Source organism: Anopheles darlingi, chromosome 3 (assembly GCF_943734745.1).
Source record: "Anopheles darlingi chromosome 3, idAnoDarlMG_H_01, whole genome shotgun sequence".
In the NCBI taxonomy this organism is placed as follows: domain Eukaryota; kingdom Metazoa; phylum Arthropoda; class Insecta; order Diptera; family Culicidae; genus Anopheles; species Anopheles darlingi.
The window spans coordinates 53414542-53436738 of record NC_064875.1 but is presented as its reverse complement, the minus strand read 5'-3'; the positions used below and the strand labels follow the sequence as shown (position 1 = coordinate 53436738).

Genomic DNA, 22197 nt, shown 5'->3' with positions numbered 1-22197 from the left:
TCCTTCCCCCACCACCGTCCAAACCGAACCGAGGCTTATCTCGGTGAAAGATAATATTATCGTACGCTGGAGCTAAGGGATAGATGAGTGTTTGGTCACTTCCCTCGGTTTTTCCTTATCGATGACCCGCTGCGCGAATAAAATGCGCTGGCAGAAGCATCCAGCAAGCGTCCCATCGATGAACGGGATGAAAGAAGGAAAATTCTGGAGAAGAGGTTCTGGAGATTTGAAGTACTTTTGCGCCCAAGTATCTGACACTTTCAGTGCACAGCTTAATCGTGATTGCGGCTCTTAAAGCGTAGGTTATTTTTGATTTTTTTTGTTTTATTTCATGAAGTACCAGGCGTCTCCATTTTGTTGAATGGGGCACCAGGCGCCTCCATTTATGAAGAATATCATTTTCATTTGGGCCTTCTAGCCATTTTTTATTTGGGAAAGCCGATCAAAAGGATGATGGTTAATTCTTTGAAGTGATCGTAATTTTCCGTGCGCCACTTCACGCACACGGGTCTCTCTTGTATTCCACGGCAGTGCTCAAAGGGGTGCCACAGTCGGCCACGGCTAAAAATAGAACGAACCGCTTATCCCTCATTTCCTCGCGAGGTGCCTGCATCTTGTTGCATTAAATGGTCAGCTGAAGCTGGAGAGTGAAAGGCATACCCATGAAGTGGAACGTTACGTACCCTGGAACCATCACCCTCTCCCCGAGCCCCAGAGGCTGCAGTGGGAAAATTGCAATAATAAAATGAATAAAAATATGACGGAAACGTTGAAGCCAGTGAGCCAACGCCGTACACGAGCCCCAGCCTCACCAGCCTCACCCACACGGTTCGCGGTCGGCTGAAGCCATGCAGGTGTGAAATAATTTTTAAGCCAACGAAGCATAAAATTCTCATTATATTATGCATATTTGACTTTTCTCGCTGCGGTGCTGCGATGTGCTATGGCCACTCTGTGTGTGTGTATGTGTGTGGGACGCTTTCGCTCACGAGTGTGCATTGCAAGGACCGTGCAGTGCAATCCCGGGTGTAGCCCGGGCTTTTCAAACCGGAAGCTGACACACGGATCAACGGCAGGTTGTGCACTGCCTGGGGGGGGGAGGGGTGGTAGGATAAAGTAGTTCACGACAGCCCCGCTATGTTGCTATGTTGCATGGCCTCGACAGGTCTCGGGACAGGTGCGCAGCGCAGCGTACTCATATGCAGAGAAATATACGTCAAACAATATTCCTCGGTGTGTCTCTCTTGGAGTTGAATGATTTAATGAATATCTCATTGCGTCATTGCCCGCCATGGACTTTGCTGTGGTGGCTCCTCAAACCACCGTGGAACAACGGCGCATACGAACGTTTCGGAAGCGGAAGTTTATTTCGGGCAAAGATTATAATTAAAATCTCAAAAGTACACAGAAACTTCAGGGGGGTAGGATGGAAAGGGGTAGGGAGGCCCATAATTGGCCCCGTATGTCATTTGCGCCGGGAAACGATGGAGCACCCGCAAATGAAGCTATCGGAACTCGAAGATTCCGAATGTTCGTCTTCCTCGCCCTGCCTCGCGGGCCTTACATCCATCTGGGGGGTCCAGCGTTTTCCCGGGATTCCGGTCTCGAAATTCCTCGGAACGCTCTGGCAAATGATAAAGTTTCTGGAATTTCATAATTCCACCACCTCCCGTTCCATGCTCCGGTCCAGGCATCCGGTGCTGGTACGTTCCGGGAAGGCAGCTCCATTGAATGGTGGTGCCTGGAGCTTCGAGCTTCTAAAATGGTTTTGCCACTTTCTTGCGAAAATAGGACAAGGTGTACGCCCTTCCGGTACATGCAAAGCGTCGAGTTCATATTAGGAGTTCATATTAAATGAAGACGTACGATTCCTGGAAGCAAACGATGCTTCCCAATGGTTCACTTTGCGTACCGTTGCTGTAAAAAGCAACGGCGTTAAACTCTGGCGTGTCGTGTCAAACGGGCTGTGTGAAACACTAGCCCTCCCATGGACAGTACATTCGCACCTCGTAAAAAGTTCGGTTCGTGGTGCTTCAAGTGCATCTGCCCTTAACTGGCGAAAGCTCTTAGTCGTAGACCATTCCGTGACGCCCGTATTCCGCGTTGCGCCCGAAGATACCCAAGTAAACCGTAAAAAGACGCTTCCTACTATCCATCGTGATCATCGGGTCTGTCTGGTGCCTGCTGGCCTGCTGCCCATCTTAAGCTGTCTGTTGGGATAAACCTTTTTGGCTGGTTGGCCGGCCCGCTGACCGGCCAACCGATTGACAGGCATAAAACATCGAAAGCATGCCAACGCTTCGCTTCTGGCTGTGAAAGGACGTTGGTGTAATGCTTCTGGGACCATCCACCGCCCACTGGTTTCGGGACAGCCCCTACAGCCCGGTTTCGAGCGGGATTGGCATGATTTTTATCGTTTGGTTTACGATGCTGCACCATAAAAGGGGTTTGGTAGTGCGCGTGGAAAGCGGTGCAGCATCGCATGCCGGATTGCTGCTCCGAAGAATCATCTCCGTCCCGGGCTTGACCGCCCGCGTAGGGTGGTAATAAAATGCTCAATATAAATCAAAACTAGAAACCGGGCGGAGCCAAGTGCACGAGTTTAACGATGCATAAGAAAGCAACGACCGAGGGGACGGGGGTTGGAGTGAAAAAAGGAATTTTTCAAATACCAGCCCCTTCGGGAAGCATCGGCAGCGAGTTTGGTACCGGGGATTTCATTTCCTCTCTCTCTCTCTCTCTCTCTGTCTCCTCTTTTCCTCTTTTAATTTCCCAAAATGCCACCCGCAATCGCCACCAACTCCCAACAGTCGGTTTAATAACCTCGAAAGCAGGTGGCGGTGGTAGCAGGTGTACCGGAAAAGCTACCCCTCCCTCCCTCATTCCTCATCCCTCTTCCCATCGTTTTTGTCCTGTGAAATTCCAATCACTTACCGCGCCAATAATGAGCCCGGGATTGTGCCCCGGGAACTGGAGCGCCCGCTAGCAGCTTCCCTAGGCCCGCGCATAGTCCTGACTGGCTGAGCCATGCGCCTCGTGATTAATGGAAACGAATTTGTCAGACGCTCCCGGTCCCGGGTGAAGGAAGGATCCGCCACCTTCCGTACCGGTTGCGCGAGGTTCTTATAATCGGTATTAATAGTTTACTTTTTATGCTCTCGAAAGAGGCAAAGAGAGACAGAGAAAGAGAGAGAGAAAAGGTAGCTCGAGCACTAATCCAGCAGCTGGGGTTTGTTGAAACACATTTCCATCCCCAAGGGTTCATTTCCCGCGCTTCTGTGTGCGCTCGGATCAGATCGGATTCACTCCGCTACCGTTGGCAACGGATTGAAACGAATTGTCCTTTTGTGCAAACGGTTTCCTTCGGTGACGACTCGTTGAAGTGCTTGGGTGCTTCTCGAATTCCAGAAAATGGCTCCAGTATCTTGCTGAGAGAGAGAGAGAGAGAAGGAGCGAACGGATGAGCATAAAAAGATAATACCCAAAGTGGGTCACACTGGACTGGGCGTTAGCGTTAAGAGCAACACATAAATTTGATTACATACTGGAGGTCTGTCCCTTGACTGGCACCTAACCTACAGCCTACCGCTCGTCGGCGGACGGCTTTTCTCGACTGTCTGGCTGAGCGCGATAGCCAAACCTCCCAGCGGTAGTTAGCGATAGCAAAAGACATTACCCCCCTTGATCCATTATTTCCTGTTTATAAGAAGCGAGTTTGCGAAATCGATTCATGTTTTGAGTAGCATTTAATATTTTAAAGAACTTCTGAAGGATGCCAGATGACGGATGAACTTGCTTTTGAAACTCTGAAATGAACGGAAGAGAAGGAGCCAACGTTCCGTTGAATTGGCATCGTTCCCACTCGGTTGGTCCCCGGGAAGTGAGACGACCGGTCCTGCGCTGCGATCCACCAACGATGGCAGTATGTGTATGTACTAGTGCCAGAGACTCCAACTATAGTGACTGGTGGACCCCGCATCATGCAAAAACCCCGGGAAACAAAACCACACTTCCCACCCATTTGTAAGCTAATTTCGTGGCCTCAAAGTCAAGGAAGGGGAAGAGTAAAGGGTGGCAAGACGGGCAAGGCCGTTAACGCAGGGCTATAGCAACGATGATAGTGCAAGGGTGTAGTGTGTGTGTGTGGCAAGGCGAATGTTGCTGGGCAGCTGGGGAGGGGTTACGCCGTAAATTAAACCTTTTAAAGCAACGACACGGAACGAGCAAACCGTTCCGTACGGGACCAACCGAGCCGACCGTCTATCGCTACGCAATCTCCATGGGGAGCTGGACCCTCCCCTGGAGTGAGAATGCTATTTTTACTACCGGAAATGGAGGCTCCTGGTGGCCGGTACCGACAGGGGGTGTTTCAAAGGGGGTCGTACGATACGCTTTGTAGTTCCTCGTTATTGCCTCTCTTTGTCTCTCTCTCTCTCTTTCTCTCGCGCGCGCACGCTGGCCAGGCTAGGATAATTACACGCACCCCCAGGAAGCCCTAGCTGGGGATGAGAGCAAATGATTTTACTCCCCAATTCGCATCCCTCTGTGTTTTCATCCCGTATCCCTAAAAGTGCCTTGGCAAGTCTCCTGGAACGAGCCAGAGACCACCAGTGATTGCTTGTGCCTGGTGTGCGAACCGAACGGATCTTGCGGTGCGTTCGACATGAATTATGGTCGGTGACTAACCACCGAAGCGGCTATCTTCACGCAGCATACGCACAAGCACTCCACGCGCAGCAGTGTGGAGTTAGAGGGGTGGGGTGAGGTGAGGGGAAGGCAGTACATTAAAGACGGGATGGCGTTTATCGGGGTAACGCATCCTGGGATGCATGCGTCCTACCTTCTGCTTCGGGTTGTATCCTAGGGAAGTTCAAACGGATGAAAGGAATTCCGATAAACGAAAGAAGAAGAAGAAGAAGCAAAAAAAGGAAGCATTATGAAGTGAAGCATAGCAAAATAGCAATGGCACCATCTCCAGGTAACGTGTAACCGCTCAAGCGAGCGAAAGGGAGAGAGAGAGAGAGAGAGAGATAGAGCGAGAAAGAGCGAGAGAGAGAGAGGGAGAGAGAGAGAGAGGGAGAGAGAGAGAGTAAGGCTCTCGGATCGCCTGGAAAATCCAGGGGCCACATATCATCGCCAGGGGCCTCCTAGCCGTTCGTTCCCCCAACGGTGTGTGTGCGTATGTGTGTGCGTTCGTGCGTTGATAGCAGTATTGGTGCGACCGTTTACCCGACCAGAGGGTGCACTCACTTACTACTAGCACCAACATGAGTGGCGAGTGCCCAAAAAGCTGCTCGAGTCAAATTCTCGAGGATTCGCGAGAAATCTGGCGCTGGGCATGGCGCTTCGGAGCTGCTCAGCGAATCCCAGTACATACATCGAGGAGCTCGGTGCGGATGAGTAGAGACACTCATCGGTGCTCGAGCACCGCGATAACCGACCTGCCCTGCAGCACGAGAAGGTGACCCCGGTGACTGCGATGAGTCCCAGTTGTGGTTGCTAGCAAGAGAGCGAGAGAGCGAGAAAAGAAGGATGAATATTGAAGAGCAACGTGCGTGAGTGTGTATTGGTGAGAGCCGTTCCGTTGCTAAATCGCTCGCAACCGCTACTAGGATGAGTGTCTAGTTGGCGAGCGGACGGTGGGGAATGTTAAAGGAATGTTCTGCTTTTCCTTGCGGAGAAGAAGGCTTGTAGGACCAACCGGATGGAGCTAAGAGCTAAGGGAAAATGCAAAACGCGATTCAATCCAGCGGGACCGGAACTGGATTCTGTGACTCGCGAACGCAACAATTGCAGAGACCGACAGGCCACTGCCAGCCACATCCCGGTCCCGGGATACGCAAACCCTCACTCGTGCACAGTGCACACATTAATGCGAAAAAGCTCCGCTCCGATTCCGTTCCAGAATGCTTTATATTTGGCCGTTCCGTTTTTCGCATCGCACTTCAGGGTGCCGGTTGGGTTGGGATTTTGGGTTGGAATTTCATTAATGTCACCTGTTTATGGTGTTATGGGGTCACGAGCAGAGCAGGCTTATCCCGGGGCGAGGGTCCACAATTTATGATCAATATCATAACGCCCGAACCTGAGGTCACGCGCTTGCTGTTGCTTGCTCTCTCTATCTCCCTTCTCTTGTTCTCTGTTTCGGCAACAGCAGCCATTTACTAAACAACATGGTGGAATTCCAATTTGGCCATCCTGGACACCACGTCCGGGAACAACCGGAACAGCGAACATAAATTTAGCGAATCAAACTTCTGTGCTGTGCTGGATGCTGGATGGAGAGCGGGGAAAAGTTTTATCCAGCTCCGCCATGTTTACCATTTTCATTAACATCCAGCGAGCTACGGTAGAAATGTTCTTCAGAGTTTTTCAGAGCCAGCCAACACCGTCCACCGTTTGTCGTCCGGGAGGTGTAGCAGATCCTCTTCCTGGGTGGCACATGAATAAAGATGATATTGAACCGTACCTTTGCCGAATTGTCAAAGCCGTATCCTTACACCAGCTCTGAATATTAAGCCACTAATACCACTTTCTCTCTCTCTCTTTCTCTCTATCTCTCCTTCCAGGACCGGTGGGGGCAGTATGCTAGGTGACGTCAATATATCGGCCATTCTTGATTCATTCAGCATTGGTTATGATAAAAGAGTAAGACCGAACTACGGAGGTACGTATTGCCCTGTTCCGATGTCGTCCACTGTCCACGAGATCCGCCAAAAAAAACAAAAAAACAACTCGTCGATTCCGCTGCAGCTACTCCATCGAATCGGTTCCTGCGTCTCTTCGTGCTCCCAGCCCTCGCTTATCTTTCCCCATTCTCTCTCTCTCTCTCTCTCTCTATTTCTTTCTTCGCTCGCGTCGTCAACAACAGGAAAAAAAAACAAAAGAGAAACCGTCGTTGTCACCCTGTACCTTGGCCCTTTGGCTTTCTCTCCGGCGGTATCTTGGTCCCCCTCTTTTCGTGCCCTCCCCCCATCCTGGAACCTGGTGGAACAATGGAACCTGGTGTATGCTGAGAAGCTGAGGGTATCGTGAAACGGTCCTTCGACGGGTTGTGTCTTATGTTGTGGCGTACATACGGGGTGGGGGAGGGTGTACGTACCGTTGCGACAATCGATTGTATGTGTGTGCGCGTGTGTTTCTGTGTGGCAGCAGATGCAAACAGTAAACATGTGCGAAAAAACAACTCATCGACATCGACGCCAAAATCCTGAATGCTACTCGAACCTAACAGCTCATCCGCGAAGCTTGTCCCCGGAGGGTGTGAGCCTCAAGCATCTTCTCCAGGGTGAGGCCAGCAAGAGGTGGTGATGGTGCAACCGGAATCGAATGCCAAACTCATCCCGTGCCGTGTTGTCGCCCTCGGCTAATCGGTCCGACCACCGGAACTGCACTTGTTATTCTACGTATGTGTGTCTGTGTGTGTATGTGTGTGCAATACATCACACGGAAGGGGGCGCTAGGATCGACACCGTTTGTTGTTGACGCTGAGTTCAACCGGGCGGACTGTTCCCGAAAAACCCACACGCCACACGGTCCGGCATTCCGGTAGAACGACAAACGAACAAACCTCCATGCGTGGTATTTCTGCTACTGCTGCTGCTGCTGCTGCTGCTGCTGCTCCTAGCAAAAGCCAAATAGTCAAAGCAGAAATCATACACCCCATTTTGCGCCCACCAAACAGAACACCTTCAGGCCGTTCTGGTGGTCTGGTATCGGTCGGTCGTTCGGTCGGCAACACAGGCAGCCACGTATTGTACCCTGGCCCGCCCTGGTTTGACGTTGTTTGTTTTAATTAATTTTTTCGTTTTCCCGAAGTTTCATCGAGAGAACACTGGGAAGGAACTGGGAAGAGGGCATTGCAATCGGTACACCAGAGGCGCACACCAGGCGAGTGCTTTGCTTCCGAGTAGGAATCCGCCAGGTGCTCGGTACTCACCACTGAAGGCACACGATCAATAGCCGGGGTTGTGGTTTTGCTCACCAAATCAGCTCCCCCCTCGCCTCGGCTGCTCACCCACAATGCAAACAGAATCCACGGAAGGGATGCCAACGTGGATTGTATTCTGTTTGCATCTACGAAGACTTCACGTTCGTTCCATCCTTAAGCACATTCGTTTTTTGTTTTTGGTTTCCTTTTCATTTCGCCCTCGTCGCCTTCAACCCGCTCCCAACTCTCAATGCCCCAAAAAACCAACCACCCCCGACCAACCAACCAACCATCCTCTAGGTACAACCTAAACCCCCAAACCATCAAGCGTCTACAACCATCTACAACCCTCCGTGGAGCAGAGCACAAACAGAACAGAACGGTGGTCGGACCAACAAACGCCATCGCCACCGCCGTGGCCCGCGATCCAAGCGTCCACCAATCTGCTTGTAAACGAGGCGCCGACCCCAAACCCCAAAACGTTGTCACCTTTCGTTGTCGTTTGCTGTATGTTTTCGTGCGTCATTGTTACTCAGCATCCCTATCTCTTCGAGTGTTTCATTCGTTCGTCATTTGTCCGTTTTTCCATCGCTTTCCATTGAAAGACGCGTAAGCGATCCAGAATACTGGAAAGAACCCCCTCAGAACAAAAGCTGCGACCTAATGGACGGGGTCAACATCATCCCCTCGGAAGGGTGTGGATTCAATAGTTAACCATATATAGTATTTAGTGCAACGGCCACACACACTGCTGGTAACGGGGCGATCGAAATCAACAGACACTCACCGAGACGGAGTGGGCCTGATCTGTACGCTCTAGACCGTTTTCTCTATTCCGTTCCCCAAATTCTTACCTTATTTTGTGATTACCGCTTATTACCCTTCAATATGCAAGGGTCTGTAGCTGTGTGTATGTGCGTGTGTTTCTTTCTTGTTTTTTATTGTGAATGTTTAATCATCAATATAGGCCAACCTACCTACCTTACAGCTACCTTTCTTTCTAATCGTTTCCGTTTTCGTTAATCGCATAAACGCACCTCAAACATGTGCGATCGAACCTTATCCACACGGGGATCGTCGGAGCAAAGAAGCAAGCATGTACTGCAGCAGTCATGCTCCACTTTGGGGCGATTCCCTGTGTGTGTGTGTGTATGTTTATTGTTTGTGGCTTATTTTTCCGGGTTTCCATTTTACAATTCTCGAGTTGACTCGTCGTTACACTCGTCTCGACGCTGCAGCGTCTGGTGATAGAGGGACGTCTACTAACCGTTCGCTGTTGCTGCTACTACTACTACTACTACTACTTCTACAACAAATACCGCGCCTACTATGACTACGGCAACCTTCTACTTCTCTTGTATGTCTTGTGGTTCCCTACTCCGCGCGTCGTACTACCCCTCCCGTCAAGCAGCCTAATGCTCGGCCATACTCTTTCCCTCTTCTCTCTATTTTTCTCTCACTCTGTATTTCTACCTCTCTCTCACTCTCGCTCTGTGACCGCCGAGTTTGCTGCCTTGTGGTCCCGGCCTTTCGCCCATCGTTTATGCCCGTTTTGATGTGTGCTCTGTGTGTTTGTTGCCGTTTGTTTGTTGCGCCATTCCGTAAATCTGATGCATTATGTATTCTCTTCTTATGCCACACTATCCGTGTTTCAGGACCGCCGGTTGAAGTGGGAGTCACCATGTATGTGCTGTCTATCAGTTCGCTGTCTGAAGTTAAAATGGTACAATTCATATGACACCCTTTGTACCTTGACCACCCCCTCTGCGAGGAGGGGGCGAGCTAGTAAACTTAGTAACTTCCCGAGACCTCCTAGTCCCGCGCCTCTACCCCTACACCAAATAACCACCCATCCCATTGCCACTACCACCAACGCTCCCTGTCTGGCAAAATCACCCTGACCCAATTCACTCACCCCTTAGTTTCTCTTTTGTCTCTTTTGTTCCAAACGGTTCACCTTGGCCACCTATTTACCTAGCTGGCCATTTGTCCATTTGTTAGTTCATGTGCGTGTGTGTGATAAACCTGTCTCACTGCCCCCCCCCCATTACCAGCATTTCCGCCAACTTCCCCATCATAATGACCTGTTTCCACACAATCCAACCAAAAATAATTAAAATAACAAACACCAAAAAAAAAACAACAAAGAAAGTGAAGCAGACTAATAAGCAACTAGTTACCACAAACAAAAGGGCGAACCAAGGGCAAGGGCGCTAAGAAGCCATAATCGTAAAGCTATATCGTTGTGTCCACCGAAGGAAGTTTTGCTTGTCTTAATATTATTACTATTACTACTGCTGCTACTACTATTGTTACTAATACTACACCCACTATTACTACTGTTACCACTAGTCATCTCTTCGGTTCTCACATGTTTTACGTGGCTCATGTTCTGTTCTGTTGTTCCGCGCTGTCATCTTCACCATCGTCATCGTTCATTATCAAGGCGTAAGCCGTTGTCACCGTTGCAACCGTTTTTCGGTTCACCCGTTCTGTGTTTTACGTTAACGTTCGTTCGTGTCCCAACCAAAATGGGGCTCCTGTGTTCTTTTGCATTTCCATTCCTCGTCTTGACATACATATACACACACACAAACACACACAGTTAACAATAAACACAGTCAATTCTCAAATCTTTATGTTCATTGCATATGCACTCATCCGTTGGTTCTCCGGACGCGGTTTTGTGTCCACCCCTTTTTTTAGCTGCCTTTCGTTAGCTCCTATCACTAACTACACCACCACCACACCTTGCTATCCCGGTTGTAGTGCAGATGCAGCTAAAAATATGGTGAGGAACCACTAATGTTGTCGATTCCGGCGGTGAAAGTCTACATCGATTACCGGAGTAGTTCGTGCTCGTGCTAGGAATGGCTAGCAAGCGACTGTCAAAGCAACTTACAATACACATACACATCTATATCTATATATATATACACACACTAACAAACACACACACACAGCAGAGATAGCGTGCGTTGCCGTGTCCATGTATCTCTAGCGTTCTTTGTCTCGTTCTCTCAATGTTAACCGCTCCAAGTGCTGGCCGTAGCTCTGTTCCTAAATGCTCACTACACGACACGCACTTGTTCCACTTATTGCTACACTTCTAGTTTCAATGTAAACGCTAGAATGCACATGCGTTTTCACCACGCACAGACTCACTCTCTCTCTCTCTCTCACATACACACATACACTTACACACACACACACAGCGATACACAAGAGATAAGAAGTTTTTTCCGTTTTTATACGACACGTCAAGTTCGTTACTAATTGTTTGTGCCACAGACACACAAAAACACGGTGTTGTATCTCGTTGCAATCATGCTTACAAATATGTCAACACTGTTCCTCTCAACACACAAACACATTCACACACACGACTACGCAAAGTTCTGGGTGCTCCTTGTGTACCACCGCTCCAGGACACCGAGGTCACTCCCCAAACTTTTGCGCCCTTGTGCGGAGCGGATGGTTTTAGATTAACACACCCGCATACCACCATACCTCGATGCCCATTCGAGCAATTGAACGTCGCATAGGTTCGGGCTGCACGGTTCGCCACTGTAACCACAGGCCGGCAGACTGCTGACCAAGTTGCTGACCATCCAGGCGATACCAGCAATTGGGTCGCTCGGAAACTGAAAACTCTGCACTTCGTAGACAGAACTGACCACTGGCCGAGCTGTGGCTGGCCAACTTGTGTGCAATCTGCTTGGTCACCAATCGTCCATAGCGTGCTCAAAATCGAAACAAAAGAGCACCGGATACCGCGCTACCGGCTGCCAAATGGCTTCGATCGACCTCGGTCATCCGGTTGCGACGCGATGATGAATGAACTTTTGAGCCCCCAGTATACAGTCCTTCCGCTGCAAAGTCTAATACACCGGACACATCACGACGTTCTAAATCGCGCTCCCTCTCTCTCTCTCTCTCTCTCTCTCTCTCTTTCTCTCTCTTTCTCTGCTCTGTTGAAGAAAGACAGCAACAACAGAACCACACATTGACAATCACTGTGGCTGTCGTCTGGTTTAGAGAACTTTCGAAAGGCCAGGCCTTCACTCTCATTCGGTTCCGTTCCGGCACCACTTTAATAACAAAATGGCGACCGCACCCGTTTGCTGCACTGATGATAACATTAATCTCCCCCTTTCCAATGTGGCCGATGAAAGAGGTTGCAGAGTTCACTAGGCAGACATTGGACGAGCTATGTCCATGCGCCCAACAATGGTGGTCTCGACTCGTCAGCTACTGTCTCTTCTCTCTCTTGCTCTCTCTTTCCCTTCATCTCTTCCTATTCCCATCTCGGCTCATCCCTCATCCCCCACCTCCCTCAAACGCCCACTAAACAAAGTGACAACGAATGGTTCCGGCAATGAATCTCCTACTGTTGGCAACTGTTTAAGTGGAAGCGGCCATTAGCGCGTTTACGAGCTTTCCGATTGCCTCTTTTGCGACTTTCAGCAATCGTCTTAATGTGTTGTCGTTGTTGCGTTCCCGATATGGTATGGCCGTAAAATGAAATGGTTTATCACCGTTCCAAGATGCAAGTTCCACTCGAGCTGCCCATCATTCATGTGCGTTCATCTCTCACTCTCACAATCGCGACGTGAACTGCACCGAAACGAGTTTCCTATTTGTTCGATCATATGTATGTTCAACATTCTCGATTCTTTCTCTTGCAATCCATCTCCTTCTACTTCTCTTCCTCCTCCTCTTTCTCCTCCTCTTTCTCCTCCTCGTCGTTCTCCTCCTCCATCCACCGTTTATCTGTATCTGGGCGAGAGATCCCAAGCGAGATCGGCGCCGACGTGATGCGCGGGAATGGCTTCCCCAAATCCTTCCCACTCTGCACATTCACTCGCACACGAAGCAACGCATATTTCCGAGAGAGAGAGAGAGAGAGAGAGAGAGAGAGAAAATAAAAAAAAGGAAAAAAAACTATTGAGAGAAAATGTTGTGAATTACACAGACAGACACACACACGCGTGAAGAATGGAAAGATTCGTTTTTTGTCGGAAGAAGGGAACGTCTGCCGGCCTGTCTGTCTTCGCCTAGGCCACGTCCAACCACGTCGAAAGCCGTTGAAAAAGATGCTGGTTTGTGTCCGATGAGAATTGCGATTGATCTCGATCATCGATCGAACTGTGACCGCGTACACGATCACCTGATCACCCCACTAGAGCGAGAAGTGCGATGTGACTGCTCCATTTCAGCGCGAACATGAACGCATTCGAAGCTCAGTTCAACCGTGACGCATCATTTGAACAGTGAGCAATAAGATAAGCAATGCATCAACACTGCGCCTGGTGTTTGTTTGTTTGTTTTTTTTTTAGATTTATCTCGCTCACACTGACATTTCAATAATGACATTTGATGCGGCGTACTATGATTAGGGACGCTTTCTCGGGAAATCCATCGCTGATGGTGTGATTTTGCTGAAATCGTTTGCGATGATAGTGGCGCGTACAGCGTAATCTCTTGATGTTTCTTCCTTCGACGAATATTGTTTAAGAAGTCTTCTTTTTGGTTTGCTTATTAACGGGTTTCCACACTCATCCACACTTCCGCAATCCTCTTCAGCATAGCCTCGAGCAGGAGTGTGTTAGTACTCATCGTCGCCATCGCCGTCTGTTGATGGAACATCGCGGGCGCGGATCAAATCCTCTCGATGCTATTCATGCTACCCTACTCTTCACCCTCACTGTGCTCTCTATCTCGTTCTTTCGCTGGCGCTGTTTTGATCGTTCTATTTTCTGCAGTTTTCCACACCAACACACACTCACAAATCCTTCTATCGTTTCTCACCCATTTTCGTTTGAGCAAATGTCATAATTGTCGACTGTACCGGTCCTCGGTACTACCAACTCGGAAGGGATTTATCGTTCAAGTGTTCAACCTCCACCACCCACCCACCCGCCCACCTTGTTGATCGTCGTCGCCTCGCGGATTCGTTTGTCCCGACACTTCGCCTACCGCCCATCTGCTCCGAGACTGACTGTCGCCTCCATTTGTTTGTCAACCAGCGTCCCCTGTCTTGATTCACCCTTCTCTCTTTCTCTCTCTCTCTCTCTCTTCTTCTCTCTCCTTCTCGCTCTTTCTCTCTCGATCTTTACCTCGCGCACTGTCTGCAGCCGCATACCAACCAAACACAATCATTCAAATTCATTTCGAATTGCAAACTCTGTTCCAGGTCCCCCCGTGGAGGTTGGTGTTACAATGTATGTGCTGAGTATCAGTTCAGTGTCGGAAGTGCTAATGGTACATAGAAAACAATTGCCACGATCTATTTAATACCTCCACTCTTCCCCCCCCCCTCCCCACCCTCTTTTCTCTCTTTTTCTCTTTCTATCTTACTCGCTTTCTGTACCCCTTCATTCCATCCCTGTTCGTCCTGTTAATGCTTAAAGCATTTCCGGCCGTTTCAAATCCTCCACCCTTCCATCTTGACTACCAATCATATCCATCCTTGCATCCCCTTTTGCCCTGTTCCTGTTCCCGGAGCCAGTGCTCCGGTTGCTGACTCACTCTATACTCAAGATTTTTGAAAAGCTGACCGAACATAGACTCGGGTCAAGATGTAAAAGCCGAACCCCCTCTTGACAGCGATAGTGCATAATACATCGCGCGAATTGCCTGTATAGAAAGGAAGACGCTAAAGAAAAGCAAAACCAATAGAAACCAGCATAGTTGCTATGTTTGAAGCAATATATTATTCAATTGAAACGGCTCGTATAAAGGCAAAAAGACTGCTCCTTGCACACGTCAGTATCATCAAAGCAGCAGCACAATCCAGCACAAAGGAAGCTAAATTGTTTGTCAAAAACCCTCTCTGTTCATGTGCTATATGTTTAAGCGTGTACGTGTGTGTTTTTATGTTATGCTTGTAAGAAATCATTGGAACAAGAAATTTCAGACCTCCTCCCCCCAAAACTCCACTTTGATGGTGCTGACTGTGAAGTCGTTTAACACTCAAATACGTTCATAACAGAGCACTAGATATGACTCTGTCTGATATTCCTTCTCCCGATGTCTTCACCGCTGTTAACACCTTTCGCTCTTTCTTTTATACTATCCCTCTCTTTTTTTTTTCTCTCTCTCTCTCTCCCTCTTAATCTCCCAAAAAAATTTATTCTTTTTCCTTTATTTCTTTCATTGTTACCTACGTCAAATTTCCTTTATCTGTTTTTCTCGCCCCCGCTCTGTTTGTTCTGTCTGTCGTTGTTTGTGTGCGTAATCTGACCTTCGCACGCTGTGTATGCTAAACTGTACTATCAGTTGCCTTACCATCTCCACAGCTGGAAGCATATTTAAGGTCGTGCAAAGGATTGTATACCGATCCGCTACTGTTCGCCATCACAACAATGGCTTTGATATGAGAGAAGGTTAGATTTAAGTTTGTTTGTGAAAAGCAACGTCCGTTGCCAAGCGCAGTAGCTTCCATTGATTTAGTTCGAGTTATACAGTGTTTATCATGTTTATTACGCATTTTAATTCGAATCAGATGTTTGATTTTACTGAACAAGCTTACCGGTATTCTAATACCTTGCAGGTGTGCTGATTCAAATGACTAGCTTTGAGGCTAACCGAGCGTATTTTTACTTCATGTTGCCTATTATCTTTTAGTATGTTGTGTGGTTTTGTTTTACACAAACACTATTACTAGCCTAGCCCCTTTCTACAACAGCGAACCGATACGTTTTAATATGTTACTACTCCATTAGTTAGTGCATACGACTGAAGGACTATCCACCTCCAGAAAGTTTTTGGTCAAAAGCTTTTCCTCTCCTGGTACTTACTAAACTTTTTCCACAAACCACTTCAATCCTAGTGGTACTTAAAGGGAGCACATACGACACTAAAAACCGGCAATACAGAAGCCGGAGCATCCGCAGCAGTTGATGCAATCCATAATATCCACACTTCGCCTTTGTCGCTGCATCTCGCTATGCGTGCGTGATTGTGTGTGTGCGTGCGTGTGTATCTGTCTGTCTGTCTGTTTGTTTGTGTGTATGTGTTGTGCGCTTCGTTTCGATGTTCCGCTTATTCCAATTTTGCGTTTCCGCGTACTCCAACCTCCTCGTCGTACCACCGCAGATTCGCACCAAAAACCACACCCCCCACTATCTTGTCACTGTGTTCCACGATCCTTTCCCAGTTTCCGGTGGTTGAGTACTAAGCCGGAAATCGGAAATGCCTTCCGAAATTGCCACCGTCTTGACTAGTCTATAGGCTAGGCTAGCAAACGGCTTCACAAAGATCCCGCTGACCCTGATACTGCCGGAGTCAACTCCAAATCTCTCTCTCTTTCTCTCTCTCTCTCTCTCTCTCTCTCTCTATCTCTCTCTATCTCTCTCTCTCTCTCTCTCTCTATTTCTTTCTTTCTTTATTTCTTTCCTTTTCTCTTGTAGCTTTTTTTCTAACTCTCTCTCTCTCTCTCTGTATGGTTCTCCTTCTTTCTTTCTTTTTCTCCTCCTCTCTTCATCTCTCTCGCTCTCTCTCTCCCTCTCTCTCTGTCTCCTTCTGTCCCATCTCTTTCACTCTCTCACTCTCTCACAAAAACCCTTCTTGTCGTCCGTTCGGATTCCTTTGGCTTTGGTTTTTCCGTTTTTTAACCGATTTTGCGTCATTTGCGTGTTTGCGTCCCACAACCCTGAATACGCCGGTTGTGTGCATGCGTGTTCCGTACTCGTAACGCCATCCGTTTATTCCGATGTTCCCCCACGTTCGCCAAACGATCGTCGTCGAACATACACTTAATCCATGTTACGTTACCAGATCCGTCTATCTATCTATCTATCTATTTATTTATATATATATATATATACATACATATATATCAACATATATATTTATCTATCTCATATCTAGCATATCATCACCATCATCACCCCCACCGCCATCTCACCACATTCAACGGCATTCACCATCCTTGCCCTAAAATCACTAACACACACACACACACGTCACCATTGGCCCGTTTCTGGTTATGATCCACGGGCGTACTCATTGAGTCGAGCGACCGACTCCAACCGGATTTCTGGTGCGTGTTTTTTTGGTTTTGGTTTTGCCGCGGTTTTGCTCACTCACTAACCCCATTTGTATCACTCATTTGATCACCTTTTATCACCGATTGACACACGCCGATAGGCCCAGGATGAGGCCACCGTATCTACACATCAGCGGAATTGATGTTTCGTTCGTTCGCTGTGGCTTCCCTTCTCCCTTCTCCCCACCATTTACTTCCAAACGGTTTGTTCCTTCTCGTGGTTCGGGTTTCGATGGTTTCGGTGTTTTTTTTTTGTTTTGCCGTTGCCATTTCCAATACCTACGCATTGCCCAGCTCGTCTCGTAATCTTTATAGCTCAATCACTTTCGGGACAGTTCGACTCCGTTGTTCGCCAATCAAACCATCGCGACTGGTTCAGGGAGATATAATGGCGCTGAGTTGAGGCACCATCCCATGTTGCTATCAGCTGCAATGACTAGGACGTGTTCTTCAACGTATGTTTTGTTTTTTGTCTGTTCTGATCGCCTGTTATCGCTCTCAATTTTATCTGTCCGTTTACTGTGTTCGCCATCATTAGTTTGCCAATTCGAATGCCATTTCAATGTAAACATACTGTCACCTCAGGACGTGACCCACCTGCCCGTGCGCAGCCCGTTAATTGTGTCGTTAAGACTATGACCCTACCACTACCATTGATAAATGCTGCTTGCAACGGAGCAATGTCCGCAGCATCTTATGCTTCCATTCTGATTAGGGAAGAACGTCCTGCAGATGTCCTTTGCTGTGGAATATTGATACAGCCGGATGTTGGACGATGGCTGCAACACTTATAGAAAATAGGATCGAGGCATCGTTTAAAACAGAAATACAAAACTTCTTCTTGTGATGTACGTGGCCCACAATGTGAAATTCTGTTTCCTATGTATCGATGTTGCTTACCTTCTCATTACTTTCGATGTTTTTTTTTCTTTGTATCTCGTTGTGTGCCCATAAACTCAGCTGTTACTTTGTTTCCTCTATTCTATCCTACTATCTACCATATCTCGTATCTACCGCTTCTGGTGTGCAGGGGTATTTTTCTCTTCCAACTCTTCCAAGTTGCGCTGCATTGCGTCCCTTTCGCGGTGGTGAACGGAAGCAAACATGCGACCGCCGCTTGTTGTGTATTCCTTTTAGCTAGCTGCCAATGTTGCCTGTCTGCCAAAGCCGCTGAACAATCTTTGACAAACAAACGATCAGCGGCGTCGCGCGGCCAGACGTAATCGCCACCCCGGGTAGATGCAGAAGTTTCTAGAGGAAGAATGCGAAGGAAGAGAGAAAGAGAGAGAGAAAGGGAGAGAGAACGAGTGCGTTGTTTAGAGAGTATCAGCCAGTCAGCCCTCGCGGATGCGCCAGTTTAGTCGTTTTTTTCTAAACCCCGTTTTGGCCTGCAAGCAATCTGATGGTCATAACCGTATGCATACGACTTCGGTTTTTGGCGTGGCCTTAAGGCGGAAAGGCAGAACGGCCAACAGGCCCCCTTTTCCTGGCGTGCTCTCTCTATTCACTATCTACGCGCCTATTGCACCAAACAAAATGAAAGGCAAAAAAAAACGAGTTACTAATGTGCTACAAACAGTACAAGCCAGGATTCCCTCTCAAAAAGGCAACCTCTCTCATCGGCCGCTAGCACCTCCAAAGGACCGAGGTTCGCTAGACGAACGGGCGGTGGAATGCGTTTTCGTGTGCGTGTGTGTGTGTGTGTGCGTTCTTGTCTTGGTTTATATCTATATACATATACAAATATATAACTATATACATATATCTCGCTTTTATTATTCGAGCTTCGAACTGGTCTCAAACTATAAGTAAACAAATCCCAAAATGTCCCCACACCAATGTACCTTCTAGTATTTTTTTTTTCTAATCTAGTTCTGAGTTCTGAGACCACCTGCGCCTCCCTTCTTTTCACCTGTCCCAACCTGTACCTCCAACCTTCCCAAGCCAACCCGTCGACGATCTCGGACGGACCTCGCCAAGTACAGTACTTCAACTTGTGCCATCCCAACTACCACCAACCAACCAACCAACCAACCAACCAACCAACTACTTCTTTCATCTCTACCATCATTGTTGTACTTCTTGTCCGCCTATCGCCCCTCCCGGTGCCATTGCGTAGACCGCTCACCGGTGGCAGAGCTGCTGGGCGAGAGACAGAGCAGAGACAGATGGACACGAAATGCAAACGCTCTCCAAAAACCAGCTGGCCAGCCAGCCAGCCAGCCAGCCAACCACTCAGTTGGCCAGTCTTGCTGGAGCAACCCTCTGCCTCTGTACGTCTGTGCGTGTACGTGTGTGTGTGTGTTCGTGTGTTGCAGCAAATAAGAAGGGACCGCGTACCGGCCGCGTGTCAAACGAAATGCCGATCAACCCCACCGCAAAAACCGAATGGGGCCCACCTTCAAAATGACGGCGGGATAGGAATCGTACACTAGAGCTCGGTTTCGAAATCTTTCGCCGCCCTTTACTCCGTCTCCGAACCATCCCACTAACAACTACACACCCCCTTATATACACACACACAACCACACACACACACACACCAGTCAGTTACACCTAACATTTAATCGTTGTTGATCTATATGTAGCGCCACGCCAAGTGTACGTTTTGTGTGTGTGTGTGTTTTTTTTTCTAATATTGTTCTTCCAACCCCCCGGGGAACAAGGGGTGCATCGGTGTAGCCACCACCATCCCTATCCCTAGCAAGTGTGTGCGTGACGCAGATTCGCAGACGCAGACGAGAGCATCCGTACTTTAAAAATCCAAAAAACTATATACCTAGACACGCTCCTGGTCACCAAACCATATGTAACTTCCCCCTTTTGCCCTTAAATCAATCCTAGTGTGGCTCTCGATATCGATGGCCGCGAGCAACCGTCAACCATCAGCATCAGCCCCGCGTGTTTCGGTTTTGTTCTCTGTTTTGATCTCGTTTGTCGTGCTCGGTTTTCCCCTCCCTTTATTGCTCCATCGGCCCCATTCTCATCCCATCATCCACCATCATTACATTTCACAGTTTTACTCATACTCTGTGTGGGTGCGTGTGCGTATGTATGTGTGGTTGATGCATTAGAACTCACTTTGTGCTCACTGCACTGGTGTCACTAAACACTGAACGCTTACTACTTACTTATACGATACTAGGTGTTGGTTTCGTTTATTCGTACTTTTTGCTCCTTACCTTTTATCACATATCACATGAGCTCATGCGACGTACTTATGCAGCAGCGCGATGCTGAGGATGGCGATTTTAGCGTGCCTAATATCTGTGTGCGTGTGTGTTTGTGTGTGTGTCTTGTATTATTATGATCTACTATAGCTATATATCCTTTCTCACGTATATCAGTCCACAATTCTCTGAAGAATGTTACAAGAATGTTCGTACTGCTGTATTTTAATTAAAAGTAAAGCACACAAAAAAAAAACTATACATATTAATAACCATAACCAGCTGACCTTCACTGACCACAAGGACCGGCACCAGTGAAAGAACCGGAACCGGACACAGATCCTTAAATCGAAATGATAAACCACCCCAAACCCAATGGAACCGATCAACGCTCGTAGCGCTTAACCTACCATTTGCCTACCTCTACCGTAGTTTACATACCTCTAGTACCGCGCGAAACGAAGTCATACATCATTCGCCATTCCTTACCACCCACTTACCACCCCCCCCCCCCCCCCACCAACACTCCCACCCCGTAGGACGCGTGCTGGTTGCCGTTGCCACCAATGTCGCAACCTTTTGTTAACTTTTAAAACAACAGCAAAAGCAACGGTGGATGTGTTAGCCGATTAGTTAGTTCTGTTTCCGTTCCTGCGCTTCGTTGTTTGCTTTTAGCTACAACCGGGGCACCAACTACCGCGTGTGCTACTTCACATTTCCCGCAGATTCACACTTTCGAGTTTCAAGAACGACCCCGGACCGAAAGCCCGAACCGGCGCCTCTGTGTGTGTGTGTGTGTTGTATGATACCGATTTAGTTGCTCTATTGTTTGCTACCGTTAATTGTTAATTGTCGTTCACAATATGCAATCTAATGTACCCACTCCCGCCCTGTGTGTATTACGTGTTTATGTAGAGCTGTGTTAGTAGATGTATATTGGTGTTAGCTTTGGGTTACTTACCTGTTCGATACAAGCAATGCGTTCGCGGGCGCAAGCAAATGTGAATAAAGCCACCGTTAGAAACCTGTAAGGACCTGTAAGAGTCACGAAGGCGACCTGACTGACCGGTACAGAGGAGAGAAGAGGAAACTAGGAAAAACTTAACCTACATTAACGTTCCCTTAAAGTATGAAACATAACCGTTTATTGCTGCTTGCCTATCTGTGCTGTTTTGATTGTTTCAATACCAAAATACCCAAAAAAATGTCCCAAACGGAAAACTTAACTATTGGTGCAGAGTTAGAAAAGCGTTAGGGAAAATGCTTTGCAAGAACCGATTTTGACATACCGAAATAAAAGGGCACAGCAAAGCAATAACAGCTACGTAAAAGTACAAAAACAAAAAGAAAAGCCCTCATCCTACCATACCACACTCCGCCTCAAACCCCTAATTCACTAACGCTTCCAGTTCCCGTCTCCAAACAATAACCACCACCAGCATTATCACCCTCCCCCCTCCAACTTGATAAAACTCACCCACCTGAAGCGAAAATGAAGCAGAAGATGGCGGAAAATTTTGTAACGTGTGTTTTCTCTTTTTCTCTTTTCTTCTCCTTTCTCTCTCTCTCTCTCTCTCTCTTACTCTCTCTCTCTCTATCTCTCTCTTTCTATATAAATCTTTACCTGTATCTATACTGTGTCCGCGGAACCCAAAATCGTAAAACAAAAACAAATCTAAAACAAACCCGATACCGATACCGATCAAACGCGACACACCGCGTCGAAAACAAACAATGCGCTATCGTATGGCGAAAATCTTCCAATCGGAAACTCATTGTTGCTGGATCGGGCAAAACCTAAACCGAACTGACTGAAATACTTTGATGGAACCTCGGTAAAATCGGTTACAATAACCCAACCCAATCCAACATACACGACATAACACGCGTCTTACGAAAAACCAAAAACACGAACGTCGTGAATCGTGAACTGTTACATATACTCATCATCAATGCGATGCGACGCCCGTAAACAACGTCCCTCTCTTCGGTTCATGTCTAAATCGAAATCCTATTCCCCATCTTTAACCCACCTAACCCACCCA

At 47.9% G+C, this 22197-nt stretch overlaps 1 protein-coding gene across 3 annotated transcripts in view; it reads left to right on the top strand.

Moving 5' to 3' along the window:
- The window catches only part of LOC125954302 (gamma-aminobutyric acid receptor subunit beta), a 68088-nt gene that overhangs the window by 9893 nt on the left and 35998 nt on the right, over nt 1-22197 (top strand). For 2 of the 3 annotated variants that reach the window (XM_049684481.1, XM_049684483.1), the window contains exons 3-4: nt 6570-6667; nt 9586-9653. In XM_049684481.1, the coding sequence (XP_049540438.1) occupies nt 6570-6667; nt 9586-9653 (166 nt within the window). Of the gene's footprint in view, nt 1-6569; nt 6668-9585; nt 9654-14126; nt 14195-22197 lie in introns of all 3 variants that reach the window. The other variant, XM_049684482.1, reaches the window with a different exon arrangement.